Source organism: Entelurus aequoreus, linkage group LG01 (assembly GCF_033978785.1).
Source record: "Entelurus aequoreus isolate RoL-2023_Sb linkage group LG01, RoL_Eaeq_v1.1, whole genome shotgun sequence".
In the NCBI taxonomy this organism is placed as follows: domain Eukaryota; kingdom Metazoa; phylum Chordata; class Actinopteri; order Syngnathiformes; family Syngnathidae; genus Entelurus; species Entelurus aequoreus.
In genome coordinates this window covers 37,299,626-37,318,113 of record NC_084731.1, presented here as the reverse complement: position 1 = coordinate 37,318,113, position 18,488 = coordinate 37,299,626, and the positions used below count along the sequence as shown (strand labels likewise).

The following is an 18,488-nucleotide window of genomic DNA, read 5'->3' as shown; positions in this document are numbered from 1 at the left end:
AGCCAATCAGCAGTGCGTATTCAGAGCGCATGTAGTCAGCGCTTCAGCGTGGAGCAGATAGGTCAGGGGTGGGCAATTAATTTTCACCGGGGGCCGCATAAGCAACCCGAGCACTGCTGGAGGGCCACACGACAATATTTCAATTAAATTTTGCTCAATATTATTTTTGATATACCGTAAGATAAATAATAATGATGATAATAATAATAATTAATAATAATAATAGTAATTTAATTTAACCTAACTTAACTTTATACAAAAGCAGATTGCTTTTGATGGTCACTTTATCCTGCATTATCCAACATTTTTCCCCATCAGATTTGGACAACCATCTGTTGTTAAAAATAGTTTTTAATCATATTTATTTTATATTGTTTTTTATATTGGTTTTATATGTAATTGTTTTTTCTTTTTATTCAGTCATTGGTGGAGCTAAGGATAATATTTGAATATTGTTTGTAATATTATTGTGCAGCACTTTGGAAACATTTTGTTGTTTAAATGTGCTATATAAATAAAGTGGATTAGATTGTCACACCTGCCAGCATGTCCCAACACGCATATACCTCTGTGAACAAGTCATTACCTGTGGTTGTCTCTTTAATTGACTGCATCAGAGCTCTCATCCAAAGTTAGCGAAAAACAGTCAATGTCTCCGGGCATTATCAGCGCAACAAAGTCCAATAAGCACTCCTTAATAAACTCTCCGTCAGAAAACGCCTTACTTTTTCTGGCGCTTTTGTGAGAAATGACGAAACTTGTCCTGACGGCTGCATCTCTGGGGGTGTGAAATATGGCACAAAGTCCTTGCTGGGTTTGCAGTTTTACCATCAACGCATCAGCCTCCCTTGCGCGCGCTTCATCAGACACATTCCGGTATTTTCCCTCGTGTTTCTTCGTGTAGTGGCGATTAAAATGATATTTAAACACAGCAAGCTGTGTACCACACATTAAGCACACGGCTTTACCATTAATTTATGTAAAGAAATACTTGCCAGTCCAAAACACGCCATTCCTCATCAACTTTTCTTTTTTTAGCGTCTCATCACTTGTCTCTATGCACCTTCACTCACAGGTTCCCTCCGGACATACGGCATAAATAACACATTTCAAAATAAAAGCAGCACAGTTGTATTGCGCGCACGACATAGATGTTTTTTAAACTTTATTTTGTCATTTGTAATTGCGCCGTTCAATTCACTCACAATCGCACACGCGCATACGTCCACACGGAAGTAATACAAATAACGCTTTTCAAAACAAAAGCAGCACCGTTGTATTGCACACTCGACATAGATACTTTTTTAAATTTATTTTGGCCTCACGCGGGCCGGACAGGGATGCGCAAAGGGCCGGATGCGGCCCGCGGGCCGTACAATGCCCAGGTCTGAGATAGGTGTTTAGCAGGTGAGCATCAGGCAGCGGACTCTCCCCAAATGATAATAAACACCACCCAGTCAACTACTAGTAACATCACTATGAGCCCGTTGACCTTCTAGAAACTTAAACTGCAGCTCAGCTCACTCGCAATCCTGGCTTGAGGTGAAGGCTAATTAGCTCTCAGTTCCAGCCACATCGACCCCTTCTGAGCGCCTATTTTCAGCTGCTGGGAATATTGTAAACAAGAAAAGAAGCAAAGCATGTAGACATGCTAACCTTTCTTCATTACAACTGTTAGACACTCACTGGAATGAGTAGAATTGGTTATTGTGTACTGTGTTGGACTGGATGTTTATTTTGCACATTTTAAAAGCAATACTTAATGTTTACAGTGCTCCAGAATATTTAGATTGGCACTTTTTTGTATTGGATGTTTATCTTTATTTTTGCACATTTTAGCAAATAAGCAATACTTTCACTTTTGTTGAAATGTTTACACTGTTGTTACAGAATATTTCGTTTTGCACTTTTTTGTATTGGATGTTTATCTTTATTTTTGCACATTTTAAAGCAAAATAAGCAATACTTTTAATTTTGAAATGCTTATACTATTGCAGAATATTAAGATTTGCACTGGATGTTGACTTTTATATTTGCACATTAAAAAGCAAATAAGCTACTTTTAATTTTGTTAAATGTTAAAAGTTTTAAATGTTTACATTGTTACAGAATATTTAGTCATGTTGTTGTCAATGTTGACTGAGTGGCCATACTTCTTTTTTTTTGTAAATAAAAGCCATGCCTTTTGAAAAAACGGGCCTACATTTATTTTTTCATCTTCATTTTGAATAAAAAAATAATCGGTAAAAGGAAAAATAATCTATAGATTAATCGAAAAAATAATCTACAGATTAACCGATTAATCGAAAAAATAATCTATAGATTAATCGATAGAAAAATAATCGTTAGCTGCAGCCTTATAATCAACCTTTTTGTTCTATTTTTTTCCAAATAAAAATCGATAAGTGAACCGTTAAGGAACTGCATCGATGGTAGAACCCGAACTGGAAAAATCTGTTCAATTCCCATCCCTAAATATTACAATGGGTTATTTTGTCTAAAGACTCTAATTTCCTTCAGAAGGGACATAGTTTGACAACAACAGTCCCTAGAATTGTCTCTGACCAGGAGACATTATGCGTTTAAAATGACCAATTATAAAGGAGGGGATTGCAGGGGCCGCCTCTTAGTGCCAACAAGGAGGAACGCCGTACGCATAGGGAATTAGAGAGACAGTGCACGAGCAAACTGAAGCGCGCAGAGAGTGGTTCTTATGTAAGCGGACTGTAGCACTGTTTTGACGACTAACAATTGTTTTAATGCATGCTTTTTGCTGGACTTTGCGTCAAAGTAAGTGGTGATTGCATGGAGTGATCGTACAACAACAGCGTGAATGGATTTGAAAAGTGCTCATGCGTTTGTAATTTATATGTTTCTTACCGCTTTCTTGTATGGACCTCTGAAGCGCTTCAGCCAGCTCCCTGTCCGCTATCTCTTCCGGACGACCCTCTTCACGTCCCTCGGGCCCGTATGCCAGCCGGGCGCATTCGGGCAGCTCAGCCTCAGACAGGAAGCGAGTCTCCGTGCCTGTCGTGCCAATGAGAAGCACGTTTCTCTTCAAGTCGATTGAACACTGCGGGAAAAGAGAACAATAATGTGCATCCTCCAGTGTAGATTGCATCCAATGGGGCGGATGGAATCAGGGATTGTACCTGGTGTCTCTTCAGCATGTCCAGGCCAAGGAGCATGTCCATGGGCTGGTCCTCCAAGATGGAGAAAGAACAGGGAAGAAAATCCCCTTCAATCTGGACCTGAGCTGCGTGGACAAAAGTGAATGAGCAACATTTTAGCAACTTGGTGGAATGATGACTTTTCAAGGTCCCTTGAAAATGGCAAAATTGACTTTTTAATAATGTTCTAAATAGCGGTTATGGTTGGGCGATATGGCTGAAAAGTGTTTAATGTCAGTCGATATCGATAACTATCTATATTTTTCATGACCTATTGAAATGAAGGACCAGGAGGAAAATATATTAAATGTAATTTTTTTTATTTAAAATGTAACTTTCCTCTGATTACAATCGCCTCAACTATCATGGCAGAAAGGGAAGGAAATATCATCACAACCATGGAAAACACTCAAACAATATAAATACAATTCCAAAATCACAATGAACACTAACAATAGCCTCTAAAAATGAATGGTGCGGACACGTTTGTTACTGGATACTTTTTAATACACTTCTGCCTTGGAGGCTTTGTATGTGTAGTAATATACACATATAATTATTCTGATACTTATTTATAATGATAAATGATAAATACTGTTTTCGATTGCAATATTGTTCAACTAAGGACACGTATTACGTCTGGCTTTTTTCATACATAGTGCTTAGCTGTTGTGAAGATCCTAGCTTGTAGTAGCCTACTACCTACCATGTTTATCTTTTGCAAATGACTTCACTAAAATCAACGAAATGACCAACCTGTTGTGCTTATTGGATGCTATTTAGATGCTAACTGGCTGTCCAGCTTTGCACAAGTAAACACGCTGCTGGACTGCTTGTATCGGACATTATATCACACATCTTACGTGCAAACACATCATCTAATACTTGTTTTTATTTGCTCATATTGGGCTAATGGTATCGAATCGGGCCACCCCTAGTTCTAACAGTAAAATGTGTCCTTGGAACCAAGTTATTTGCTTCACTTTTGAGAGAGCAAGTGTTGCCTAAAAGGAGGGCTCATATTTTAGGGCACCAAGGCAAGTTAGAAGGGCACCAAAGCAAACATTATTTTATTTCAAGGCAGGGGCTCCAAAGCATTCATTCATATATATATATATATATATATATATATATATATATATATATATATATATATATATATATATATATATATATATATATATATATATATATATATATATATATATATATATATACCGTTCAAAAGTTTGGGGTCACATTGAAATGTCCTTATTTTTGAAAGAAAAGCACTGTACTTTTCAATGAAGATAACTTTAAACTAGTCTTAACTTTAAAGAAATACACTCTATACATTGCTAATGTGGTAAATGACTATTCTAGCTGCAAATGTCTGTTTTTTGGTGCAACATCTACATAAGTGTATAGAGGCCCATTTCCAGCAACTATCACTCCAGTGTTCTAATGGTACAATGTGTTTGCTCATTGGCTCAGAAGGCTAAATGATGATTAGAAAACCCTTGTGCAATCATGTTCACACATCTGAAAACAGTTTAGCTCGTTACAGAAGCTACAAAACCGACCTTCCTTTGAGCAGATTGAGTTTCTGGAGCATCACATTTGTGGGGTCAATTAAACGCTCAAAATGGCCAGAAAAAGAGAACTTTCATCTGAAACTCGACAGTCTATTCTTGTTCTTAGAAATGAAGGCTATTCCACAAAATTGTATATATATATATATATATATATATATATATATATATATATATATATATATATATATATATATATATATATATATATATATATATATATATATATATATATATATATATATCAGTGACGAGGCGGGGCCTCACCTGCCATCACGGAAAGAAAAAAATGTAAAGATACAAAAAAAAAATTTAATTGTTATATGTATCCAGTGATTATACTATAAAGTTATTTTCCATTTAACTTCACCAGTTTTAGAGTATTTTTATTCAAAATCGCTGAATTTTCACATTTGCCGTTCAAATACTGAGAAGAGACGGTGCGGTGATCAGCAGCCAGTTGAGGCACGTCACTCAGCTGTGCCTCAACATGGATTGCGGACTCGGCTAACTGCTGGCCTGCTGTGCAGTGAGACCGTATTGCTATATGAACTATATTATACATTTCCATAGTTTAGTTAGCTGAGGTATATAATGTGGAGTGTATTTTGTCAACAACTGTATGTGTGTAAAGTATTTCTTGTGCTGAGCAATCATAAAACTGCTGCGAAGACGCACTGTGTGAGGCTCGCAGTAATCCCGCCTCCTGGTGGTAGAGAATGCACCCCGCCGTAGAATGCACCCCCTGACGGGAGTGTTATATCAACTAAAGCCCACACTTAAACTTTCCACATGCAAGATTGAATCTATTTAAAAAAGTTATTTAATAAGAAGCCAAAAAGTGCAAAAACAATAATGTTCGTGTTGGAGGAGTTGTGAATGACAGGGCCACAACATTAGGTACACCTGCAGACTGCAGCACGGATTTCATATTTCATTCATTCACAACTCCTCCAACACGAACATTATTGTTTTTGCACTTTTTGGCTTCTTATTGAGCTGCTGCATTTTTTGGTTGGGTTGTTATATTTCTTTTGAGTAACTTCTACATAATACATTTCTAAAAGGGGAGGAATGTAATAGAGTGATCTATGTTTGTCTGTTGCCATCTCCTGGTTAATGTTGGCTATAGCGTACTGGGGTTACTTTTTGGTTGGCCAACGATTTACGTGGTGTTGCGCACCTGACGTCAAGTGTGTTGAGTCTGTTCTGAAGTCTACAGTAAAAAGACGTACTTCATCACCTCGCCTGGTTATTGCCTCCAACCCAATATATTACATAAAGGTAAGACCATAATAACGTTTTTTTATTAAATGTGCTTTTTTGTGTGCTACAGTTTGTATGTGTAAAGTTAAAGTTAAGTTAAAGTACTAATGAATGTCACACACACACTAGGTGTGGTGAAATTTGTCCTCTGCATTTGACCCATCCCTTGATCACCCCCTGGGAGGTGAGGGGAGCAGTGGGCAGCAGCGGCGCCGCGCCCGGGAATTATTTTTGGTGATTTAACCCCCAATTCTAACCCATGATGCTGAGTGCCAAGCAGGGAAGAATGCTGGTATGAGCTTTTAAACATAACCTGTTAACTGCTGCCAATCAAATGGTGAATAAGATACTCTTTAGGGTTCATATGTTTGTAAATCTGACTGTGATGAAGTCAGTGCCTCACCAGCCATGAACCTCACGGCACGTCACTGATATATATATATATATTGTACGAAAGCCTATTGTGTGCCTTTAACCAGTTTTGTAATGTTCCTATGCATTTAGGTTGATAGGTCAATCTGTGACGTCATTTCCCCTTTAAAGCACGTCTTTGTCAGAATAGCCGGTTTCAATCAGTGGTGGCAGCCAGCCTTGTGTGCGTTGACGACTAAATACCACACACACACACACACACAAAACCATACACATTTAAATCAACAATAAAGATGATTAAAGGATTCTCTGGCCGGAATCTGTCCATTGTGTCCCAACTCTAAAAGAACTACTATCCCTTCCTTACATTGGTCCTTCGAGCCGGATAGAGTTCCACCATCAGACACTATGGAGTCATCACCTGCTGATCACCAGCCCTCTGTCAGGCCAAAGAGAGACATTCGACTACCACAGCATCTGGCCCCTTACGATGTCACCCTCCTTCCCTCTCAACTGCCTGCTGCCCAAATCTCCTCACTACCAGTAGGACAACACGGTGAAGCAAGGCCAACCAGAGCTAGGAGTGCGTCAGAGTACCAGTCATCTGCTTCTTCACGTCGATCCTCTCGGCGATCGCATGGGCTTCAACTGCTCCAAAATATTCCGGATGTTCAAACAGCTGCCCTAGAGGAGCGAATTAAAGGTTTGGAGCTTGCTGACCTACAGCAAGAAATAGAGGAGGAAAGGAAAGCTGACTTGGAGGCTAAGAGATTGGATGCACAAGCTAAAGAAGGACAACGACTACAAGAGGATGCTCACCTTGCCAAGGAGAATATGGCAAGGGAAATGGAACGGCGCAGACGCTTAAAGAAACTGGAGAAAGACTTACACATTGCCCGTATTGTCAAGTCTTTCCTGTCGGAGTCTGAAGATGATGCAATGTCAACAATGTCAGCTCCGCCCGCTGCTGACATGCTTCAGCTCCCATCAATAACTCCAATGAAATCCGCTGCCGCTATCCCGATTACACAGCCATTGACAACGATTCCCATTCCTGTGCAAGGTGCACAAACTTGTGTCCCGACTTTAGTAGCCCCCACTACAACTCCTGCATCTGTGTCTTTCACAAGTCAACATATGCCAGTCATTCCCACATCTAGTTATGCATCAACAATGACACATGCAGCCGCAGTGCCACAAACCATGCAAACTTCTGTACCACAACCACCAGTTCCAGCTGGTGCACCTCCTCCTGCTGGGCAGTATGTTCAATACACATTACCATCTGCTACTCCTACCCCGGCAGCACCACCCTGGTCCTACCCGGGCATCGAGACGCTGATCGCTACATCCTATGGCATTCCCAAACCAGTACTTCCAAGGTTTGAGAGTGGCCGGGAAAGTGATTTCGCCCTACTCAAGATGGCGTTAGAGAACTTGATGAATAGTCATCCTCACCTGAGCGAGCAATATAAATATCAAGTTCTACTGAATCAGCTCAAACTCCCTAACGCTCTGCAGTTAGCCAAGTCATTCATGTATGACCCAAACCCGTACACGGCTGCGCTAGGGGCTCTACAAGACAAATATGGCCAGCCTAGACAACTAGTACAGAGTGAACTAGGAGCTATCCTGAACTCACCAGCCATCAGAGTGGGGGATGCAGAAGCTTTCGACACCTTTGCTCTCTCAGTTCAGACCTTAGTTGGTATGCTGCGGACTTTAGAGGGACCCCTTGGATGCGAGCTCAAATGTGGTTCTCACGTTGACCGCCTCATAAGTAAAATGCCTCCTGCTCACCGAGACGGATTTATGGAATACTGTCTTTGTCGAGGCATTCTACAGCCAGGTACCAACCAAACTTACACCCTGCCCGACCTGGCATCCTGGCTTCAAGTTAAAGCTCAAGCTAAGCGCCTCGCCAGCCGAGTCACTCACCTCTACAACCCGGGGCCTCCTCCTGCCAAGAGGGATTATAATAGTCCATGGCCCAAACAAAGGACAGCATCAATTCTCTTATGTTCTGGTGAAACTGGTAGCAGCCAGAGCACCAATCTGACAAAGTCAAAACCCTTTAAACCTAGTCCTTATTGTCCATTTTGCAACAGTAAGGAACATTACCTCAACTCATGCCTGGACTTCAAGAAACTGAATACCAGTGAGATCAATAAGTGGATCCAAGAAGGTAACAGATGTTGGAAGTGCGGTCGTGGCCACAAAGCTGCAGCATGTACGCTTAAACGCCCTTGTAAATTATGCAAAGAGACGCACCTCACAGTACTGCATGACACGATCCAAGAGTCATCTCAACAAGTCCTGATGATGAGTAACCAAAAACCCACAGTCTACCTGGAACAGCCTCAAAGCCCTCAAAGAGTTTTGCTGAAAGTTGTTAAAGTGCTCTTACAAAATGGAGACTGCACTCTAGAGACATTTGCTGTGCTCGATGATGGTTCTGAGAGAACACTCATCCTCCCCTATGCAGTAGAGCAACTACAACTTGCTAAGCATCCTGAAACCCTTCACCTGAGAACTGTTCAACAAGAAGTGAAAGTGCTCAATGGTTCGTCAGTCAGCCTTCACGTCTCTCCCATTTTCAAGCCAAGCAAGAAGTATTGGATTAAAAATGCCTTCACGGCTGAGAATCTGAGCCTATCTCAGCACACATATCCAGTAGCGGCCCTCCAAAAACGCTACGAGCACCTCAAAGACCTTCCTTTGCTGCCTATCCATCGAGCGCAACCGCTACTCCTCATAGGTTCTGATATGTCTCAGCTTCTTGCTCCTACAGAGCCGGTGCGAGCAGGCCCATCTGGCGGCCCCATAGCAGTCTGTACCAACCTAGGCTGGTCCCTACAAGGTCCGTCTGTGATTTATGCATCTTCCCATCAGCCTTCCTGTCTGCACGTTACCACTGAATCCCCATATACCGAACTTTTCAAGAATGTGGAACGTCTCTGGCAGATCGATACTCTCCCTTACGTCAGCGAGAAGATTGCATCTCGTTCCAAGCAAGACCAACAAGGTCTCTCTCTTTTACAGACTGACTCTAAGCGTGTACCTGTTGATGGTATCCAGCGCTACGCGACACCCCTGTTACGTCGCCAGCCAAGCACTATGCTATGTGCACCTTCAGATGCTGTAATGCCAAACTTGCGCAGCATTGAACGCAGGTTGGCCAAAGACCCTCACCTTGCAACCTCTTATCGTAGAGAGATGGACAAACTTATCAAAACAGGATACGTTGCTGAGATTCCTTCAGAGGAGGCAGCAAAGAGTACTGAGTCGTGGTACGTACCACATCATATGGTGCACCACAATGGGAAAGACAGAGTGGTCTTCAACTGTTCTTTCTTCTACAATGGCCAGTCTTTGAATGATCATCTCCTCCCTGGACCAACGTTGGGCCCTACTATGATTGGAGTCCTCTTGCGGTTCCGATGTCATGCAATAGCCATAAGCGGGGATATCAAGTCAATGTTTCACCAGATCCGCTTACTTGACCATGATAAACCACTCCTTCGATTCCTGTGGCGGAACATGGACAGGGAATCTAGAGCGCAGATCTTTGAATGGCAGGTCCTACCTTTCGGAACAACCTGCAGCCCCTGTTGTGCAGTGTACGCCTTACAGCAGCACGTCAGGGACTATGAGCCACCAGACTCTCTGCTCATGCAAGTGGTTGAGCACTCCTTCTATGTGGATAATTGCCTCCACAGTCTGAGTAAGGTTGAAGAAGCCAAAGCTCTCATTGACACTCTGCGTGAACTTCTTAGCAAGGGAGGTTTCGAGATCCGACAGTGGGCTAGCAACATGCCAGAAGTTGTGGCCCATCTACCACCTGATGCACGATCAGCAACTAGTGAGCTGTGGTTATCCAAAGCAAGTGATAACCTCCACGAACCCACTCTTGGACTATGCTGGGATTGTTTGAATGACACTCTGAGTTTCAAGCGTCACACAACAGAATCATCAGTTGCCACTCTTCGAAATGTCTACAGTGTCCTGGCCAAGCTTTATGACCCCCTAGGATTCATTGTACCATTTACCACTCGGTGTAAGGTGCTCATCCAAGATATGTGGAAGTCCAACCTTGGCTGGGACGACCAGATCCAGCCTGCAGATCTCCTTGACAAGTGGTCAACCTGGGAAATGATCCAAGAGCACCGCTGGAATAAGGGCCCGCACTTCCTTTACCTGCCAGAAAATGAGTGGCCCAATTTGCCTACATCTGACCTGGAACCGGATGCCACAGAGCTGAGGAAATCCGCCTTCGTTGGAACTATTTCCTGTGCTTCATCCACTCAGCTTACTGATTTCAGTAAGTTCTCCACATGGAAACAGCTTCTACAAGAGACAGCTAGCTCCCTTCATGGGGCGGCTGTTGCTGGTGCTTCATCCCCACCTTCCGCCGTGGATTTTCTGCAAGAACGTAACAAGTGGAGGAACGATGGCAAGACCCTTTTGGCTGGTCAAGTTGTCTTGATAGTGGATCCTCAACTCCCCCGAGGATCGTGGCCTGTAGGACGGATCACTCAGACACATCCAGGAGCAGATGGACGGGTCTGGACTGCCAGAATACAAGTGAAGAATCGCACCTACCTTCGCCCAGTCGCCTGACTGATCATGTTTCCACCTCTTGATGACGAGGACACTACCTCATAGACTTTCTTCTAGTTTCAACTGCCATACGGACAGTTGGGGGCGGCTGTGTACGAAAGCCTATTGTGTGCCTTTAACCAGTTTTGTAATGTTCCTATGCATTTAGGTTGATAGGTCAATCTGTGACGTCATTTCCCCTTTAAAGCACGTCTTTGTCAGAATAGCCGGTTTCAATCAGTGGTGGCAGCCAGCCTTGTGTGCGTTGACGACTAAATACCACACACACACACACACACAAAACCATACACATTTAAATCAACAATAAAGATGATTAAAGGATTCTCTGGCCGGAATCTGTCCATTGTGTCCCAACTCTAAAAGAACTACTATCCCTTCCTTACAATATATATATATATATATATATATATATATATATATATATATATATATATATATATATTAGGGCTGCAACAACTAATCGATTAAATCGATTAAAAACTATTATAAAAATAGTTGGCGATTAATTTAGTCATCGATTCGTTGGATCTATGCTATGCGTAGAGGCAGTTTAATTTTTTTTTTTTTTAATACTGTAACGTTTTATTTTCGGGCCTCCCTATGTCTAGCATTAAAAGATTACAGATGGTACAAAATGCGGCTGCTAGGCTTTTGACAAAAACAAGAAAGTTTGATCATATTACGCCTATACTGGCTCACCTGCACTGGCTTCCTGTGCACCTAAGATGCGACTTTAAGGTTTTACTACTTACGTATAAAATACTACACGGTCAAGCTCCTGCCTATCTTGCTGATTGTATTGTACCATATGTCCCGGCAAGAAATCTGCGTTCAAAGAACTCCGGCTTATTAGTGATTCCCAGAGCCCAAAAAAAGTCTGCGGGCTATAGAGCGTTTTCTATTCGGGCTCCAATACTATGGAATGCCCTCCCGGTAAAAGTTAGAGATGCTACCTCAGTAGAAGCATTTAAGTCTCATCTTAAAACTCATTTGTATACTCTAGCCTTTAAATAGACTCCCTTTTTAGACCAGTTGATCTGCCGTTTCTTTTCTTTTCTTTTCTACTCTGCTCCGGGGTGGACCGCTAGCCTGTCCATCAGATGGGGACATCTCTACGCTGCTGACCCGTCTCCGCTCGGGATGGTTCCCGCTGGCTCCACCATGGACTGGACTTTCGCTGATGTGTTGGACTTTCACAATATTATGTCAGACCCACTCGACACCGAGGATGTCGTTGTGGCTTGTACAGCCCTTTGAGACACTTGTGATTTAGGGCTATATAAATAAACATTGATTGATTGATTGATTGATAATAAACCTTTATTTATAAACTGCAACATGTACAAACAGCTGAGAAACAATAATCAAAATAAGTATGGTGCCAGTATGCTGTTTTTTTCAATAAAATACTGGAAAGGATAGAAATTTAGTTTGTCTCTTTTATCCGATTATTAATCGATTAATCGACTGATTAATCGATTATCAAATTAATCGTTAGTTGCAGCCCTAATATATATACATATATAGATATACATATATACACATATATATACACAGGGGTTGATCAAGGGTGTGTGTGTGTGACAATCATTGGTACTTAAAAATTGTCAGCTTTTTGTCATTACATTATGCCTTTATCTCTATTTTTACATTTTGATTGAGGGAGGTTTATTTTTTTAAAGTTATGTACCTTTATATGCACATGTTGATGCTGTATCGGGACAGATCCATTAAGAGTTTGAGCAGAAATATTTCGTATAGGAATTAACTATACACAATAAAACATTAACAGAATGAAAAATGTGTGTCACATGAATGGTTTTTGAAGTAATACCTTTGTGACATGAAAAAAACATGAGTAATGTAAAAAAAAACATGGTGTTTACTTTTTGATATCAATATAAAACTCAAAGCTGTTTGGCTAATAATTTATCCACCCTTTCCAATGGGCAGCTTCGCTACATGTCTTAAAACTATGTCTGAAACTTTGCAAATTGTCCATCACTCAGCTACAGACGTGGAAGGTGTAGGTGTAAAAAAAACCTCTCACCCAAATGAACTCTGCCGATGATCTTCTGCGTGCCCACTCCCTTGGCAATCCCTGCCCAGCGGCGATCCACGAGGCGCATGATGTTGCATCGCTCGGCACACGCTTGGCTCATTATGGTCATTTGAGCGCCTAAATACACGCAGCATGGGCCAGAGAGCAAAGACAGAGATGCCTTGAAATAATATACAGTACGCTGCATACTTGCCCATGCATTGACGAGTTAAACACAGAGATTCATCAATCTAAAATGTAGTAGGGTTGCACGTTCATGGCCAAAATAGCACAGCACTGGGGCGGAAGGCGCCTGTTGAATGATGCTATTAAAATGTTCCTAAGAGGGTGAACTAAACAAGTATCCAATGGTTCACAGCAACAATACAAGTTATGTCACTATTTTACCTGAGTCAACAAAAGCTTTCACTGGGTGCCCGTTGACTTTGCAGTTAATGTAGAGCATAACCACCTGCCCAAAGCTTTCTGGGGCCTCCTCCATGGCAATGGTCATATTTTCTTCTACGTTGTGCTGCCTGGAGTGTGCACAGATACATGCGTAAGATAAATTACATTCCAAAATGAGTGTCAACCATCATGCCTGATTATTATGTTATAGATGATGAACTCTTATGCAAACCTGATATCCTCCTCGATTTTCGCCTGCGCATCCAAATCGAAAGGATCTGCGGTCAGCAGTCGGATTCGCTCCTGCTCACGCTTCGCTCGGTCCTGCTGTTGCTCCAGCAACACTTTGGTGAAGCGCTCTGAAAACAAACCAGACGGCTACAGCGTGTAGAAGATCACCGCAAAGTGACATTTCTTCATCTACCTAAATCTCCGCTCAGCAGAGCCTCGGCCAGAGGCGGGTTTCGCTCTTTCAGGAGAGACAGCTCGTGTGGATTGGAAAGGAGCATTTGCTGAAGTAAGGCAGGGTCATCCATCCCCTGAGGAGAAGTGGAGCCGCGACTGGTCGTTGGTGCGGAGGTTTGTGCGCAATTCTGCGGCTGCTGCTGTTGTTGTTGTTGTTGTTGTTGTTGCTGCAGCGGTGACAGCTGCGGCTGTTGTTGTTGTTGTTGTTGCCTCTGCTGTGGAATCTGTTGCGGTGGCATGACAGTACTACGAGGAGCCGTGGAAGAAGAGGTGCCTGGGACTGTGATGGAGCTAAAGTCGATATGGGGCAGACCTGCAGAGAAAAGGAAGTGAAGGTTGGTAAATAACGTTATCCATTTACAAAAGGGATCTCTCAGTAGACTCAATCTAATGAAGCAAAAAGTGGCAATATTTTATGAATCATTGCATAAAGCCAGGATGTTAAAAGTGCAGTTTGTCGCCTGTGTTTAGATGAGGAATTTAGAGACTTGTGTCCAAGTTACACTTTAATGGACATAAGATAATTAAGGCTGCAACTAACAATTATTTTGATAGTCGATTACTCATCTACTATCTTAACGACTAGTCAAGTAGTCGGATAATAAAGCGTACACAAATTTACTGGCTCTAATTTTTCCATTGACTTCTAAATTCAGCTTACCAGTAAGTTATTTTAGGCATGTGCTTATGAACAAAGATGACTAATTCATTCATAAATATTTATTCATACTGTAACTGTGCTGCTCATTCACCGGTAGCTGTTACAAAAATTAAAATGACTATTAAAATATTGTCTATTAAAAGAAAGAAAAGGCAAAATACTAAAAAAAACTGTTTGACTTTGTTTATGTATTTAAAAACAGTTAAAATAGCAGCAATGAAAAAGTGTGTGAATGTGAGTGTGAATGTTGTCTGTCTATCTGTGTTGGCCCTGCGATGAGGTGGCGACTTGTCCAGGGTGTACCCCGCCTTCCGCCTGAACGCAGCTGAGAGAGGCTCCAGTGACCCCAAAAGGGACAAGCGGTAGAAATGGATGGATGGATGAAAACAAACAACAAAACTCAAAATCTCACTTCCTCTAAAACAAAAGCATTTTGTGATGTAAAAAGCTGCACACTGGTAGATTGACTGATTAACTCTTGGCCGTTTAAGCACTCTAATAGACTCAATGTGTAGAAATGTATGTTGGATTAATTCTTAAAATGTTGGCTATTTAATAGATTGTATGTTTAATGTTATGATACCTCCGCATTGGTGGCTGTCTGTCTCTATGCGTGTGTGTGTGTGCACGCGTGTGGTTCGCTTTTGTTATTGTGTCTCTTTTTTTTACGGCATTGCAAATTGACGCTGCTAAAAAAGTACTTGAATTGATGTAGACAAAGTTTAGCTGGCTGACTTTGGCTAAAATGGGAGTTATAGTTATTTTTCACACAATTTCGTCTCACACTTGTTCGCGTGCTGGCAAAGTACAAGCTAACAATCTTACCGAGGCTGAGACCGTGTCCTACCCCCAGACGTCCAACATCATGCCTTCGATTTTAATGCTTGCGTATCACAGATGTAAAGATATAAAAACAAGGTCTGCATTGAAAAATGAGCAAGGTATTCATGTTTTTAATAAGAATAGGAGGAAATGTTCTCACACTGGCAATGTTTTTTGCGAGTGGCGGCGCAGAAAAACATGAGTGATGACGTCACGACTATTGTTGAAATATAATTGTGGGAGACAAATTGTTGCATCCCTAAAGATAATAATAATAACTGCTCTACATCAACACAGGTTTATCTTCGCTTTCAGCAGCTTGAAGTCAAGCATTCTGAAGAAGAAACCACATGGAAATGTTTAGATCTGATTATGGAATATATGACAACATGTCATGCTAAATGGTATGACAACTGTTGCTTGTATGAAAGGCAATTTATGGATACACAAGTTAATTATGTACCTCCTGCAATCTAGAGGATTTATTTGTTCTACACGCTGCTGGCATAGCTACACAAACAAAGATACATTATTTATAGGAAATTAATAACAATTGGGGCAAGCGGGATGGGTACCTTTCACATTTGAACCTATACGATACCAATAACAGGGAATTAGAATCGATACTTAAAAGTTAGTACTGTGTGATGTTGACAAAAATATGTATCCCCATGTAGCTAATTTTATATCTCCATAACGAGATGTACATTGGAAGCGCAATTTACAAACCCCTCATTGTCAATTTATGAACTGCAGACTTTATACCAATGTTTTGTGTTTTAATGTTACATCCACCCATTGTGTGCCTAAATGGCAGCCAATTTGTGCCTGGTAGCATTTCCATTGTGGGCTGGCTGATCGATCTCCAGTCCTCACTGCTCACTGTTCTGCTCAGTGTTGCAGGCGTTAGCTACTGTGCTCATTGCTACTTTCTGCTTTTAAGTGTTTTTAGCTTTTTCACAACACTTTTCTAGTTTTGCTAGCTCAATAGGAGTACAAAAAAGCAATGGACGAGAGACCAGTAGTTTTAAACATTCAGGAAGTATCCACAGCATTCTCTTGTTATTGTTGCTTCACATGAAATGTTCTTACCTGGAAAGGCCGGCTGAGTTGGCGGTGGTCTGTTCGCTTGTCTAAGAACCACCACATCTCCATCCTTCACGCCGTAGGTCCCCAAGGCACGGGTCAGGTCTTTTAGGGGCTGCTCTACATAGGTAATCTAAACATGGAAGAAAGTATAGAAAGAATGGTGGTCACATAGAAGATTTACTGTATGCTCAATACATAAGAATGATCACATGTAACAGTTGTCATCCGCTGGGCTCGAACAAGCAACTACAAAGCAAATGTGAGTTAGGTACAGCAGCGCTTTGCAATGACCTAAAAGCCCCTGGGCTTAGTGTTAATACATTCACACAAACTACATATGTTTACGCATATAGATATTGAACAACATCTAGAGGGGGGGGGGGGGGGGGGGTGTCACCCACATATGCGGTCCTCTCCAAGGTTTTTCATAGTCATTCACATCGACGTCCCATTGGAGTTGTGAGTTTTTCCTTGCCCTTATGTGGGCTCTGTACCGCGGATGTCGTTGTGGCTTGTGCAGCCCTTTGAGACACTTGTGATTTAGGGCTATATAAATAAACATTGATTGATTGATTGATCCACAGCAAACATTGTCTCAACACAATTAAACTTAAGGTGCAGCGTTATCGCTGTCTGCTGGTCAACTTTGGCGCTTCAAGCTTTGATTTTCAGATCTACTCAGACAAAAAACACGACCACGAATACAAAAGACATCACAAAGTCAGCAATTCCAATACAAAACAAAACTTATTTGTATACTCTAGCCTTTAAAAAGACCCCCTTTTTAGACCAGTTGATCTGCCATCTCTTTTTTTTTTGCTCTGCCCCTCTCTCCTGCGTGGAGAGGTTATCAAGTGACCACAGATGATGCGCGAGCTGCTCAAAATCGGGTCCCAGAATGGACCACTCCTCTGTGCATCAGTTGGGGACGTCTCTGCGCTGATGACTTGTCTCCATTAAAGATGATCCCCTGCTGGCCCCACTATGGACTGGACTCTCACATTATTAACTACCGGTATATACACTCGACATCCATTGCACCGTTCGCCCAGGGGCGGGGGTCCCCAAATCTGTGGTCCCCTCCAAGGTTTCTCATTGGCCCATTGGTTTGAGTTTTTTCTTGCCCTGATGTGGGATCTGAGCCGAGGATGTCGTGGCTTGTGTAGCCCTTTGAGACACTTGTGATTAATGGCTATATAAATAGATTTTGATTGATGATTGTTTGATAAAAAACTTTATGTACAAAGATCTGGGATTAAGTTTTGTGATGAAGTTTACAAGTGTGGATTTCTACCGTTGTCCCTGCTTGTATGGAACACCGTGTCCGTCGCTTAAAAGATCGACAAGAAACAATGACTCACGCACTTGCTTGGGGCAGAACATTCATACTTTGTTGTCCAGTTACTGTTAAAAGTTGTATTTTTCCTGATTTTTTTTCAGGGTTGAAAGTACCATTTTTGGTTTGAATGAGTAGTCTTCTTCTACTCACCCCACTGCGGCTTAATTGTGACACATATGCCTCACGTTGCCCCCTGTGGGGTGGTGGGAGTACTGCATACATCAGAAACCCTAGTTTGAATGGTTTTATCAAGCTTATTTGGGTGATGTTCGGCAGGCCAAATGACAAGCTTTAGCGGGCCGGATGTGGTCCGCAGGCCGCCAGTTGAAAAGGGCTGTTATAATAATCGTTCATGTTTTTCATTCAGTACAAATTGGTGTCCTATCGCATTGTGTTGTGCATTACAGACTCAACAGCGATTCAGCTGCTGATGCAGAAGCTAGTTTACGGCTAATGCTGTAGCATGCCGTCACAAGGCAATGTGTTACTACAGTTCCTCTGTGTTTGCTCTTACAATAACAATGTCGCTACAGTTTGGTTATTATACAGGTTACGGAATGTAAATAAGGTATTATTGGCAGTTTTTTAATGTTTTTTAGAGTGACTCAGAGGCAGAATGGATTTCTACTATTACCAACATTGCGAGCCACCTACAACAAACTTA

The 18,488-nt window shown here is 41.7% G+C and overlaps 1 protein-coding gene across 3 annotated transcripts in view; it reads right to left on the bottom strand.

The window, feature by feature from the left end:
- The window catches only part of ddi2 (DNA-damage inducible protein 2), a 28,611-nt gene that overhangs the window by 3,827 nt on the left and 6,296 nt on the right, over positions 1–18,488 (bottom strand). For all 3 annotated transcript variants that reach the window (XM_062049429.1, XM_062049420.1, XM_062049435.1), the window contains 7 exons: positions 16,489–16,615; positions 13,873–14,226; positions 13,681–13,807; positions 13,449–13,576; positions 13,050–13,178; positions 3,153–3,256; positions 2,881–3,073 (listed from right to left, as the gene is read on the bottom strand). In XM_062049429.1, coding sequence (XP_061905413.1) covers positions 2,881–3,073; positions 3,153–3,256; positions 13,050–13,178; positions 13,449–13,576; positions 13,681–13,807; positions 13,873–14,226; positions 16,489–16,615 — 1,162 coding nt within the window. The remainder of the gene's footprint in view (positions 1–2,880; positions 3,074–3,152; positions 3,257–13,049; positions 13,179–13,448; positions 13,577–13,680; positions 13,808–13,872; positions 14,227–16,488; positions 16,616–18,488) is intronic.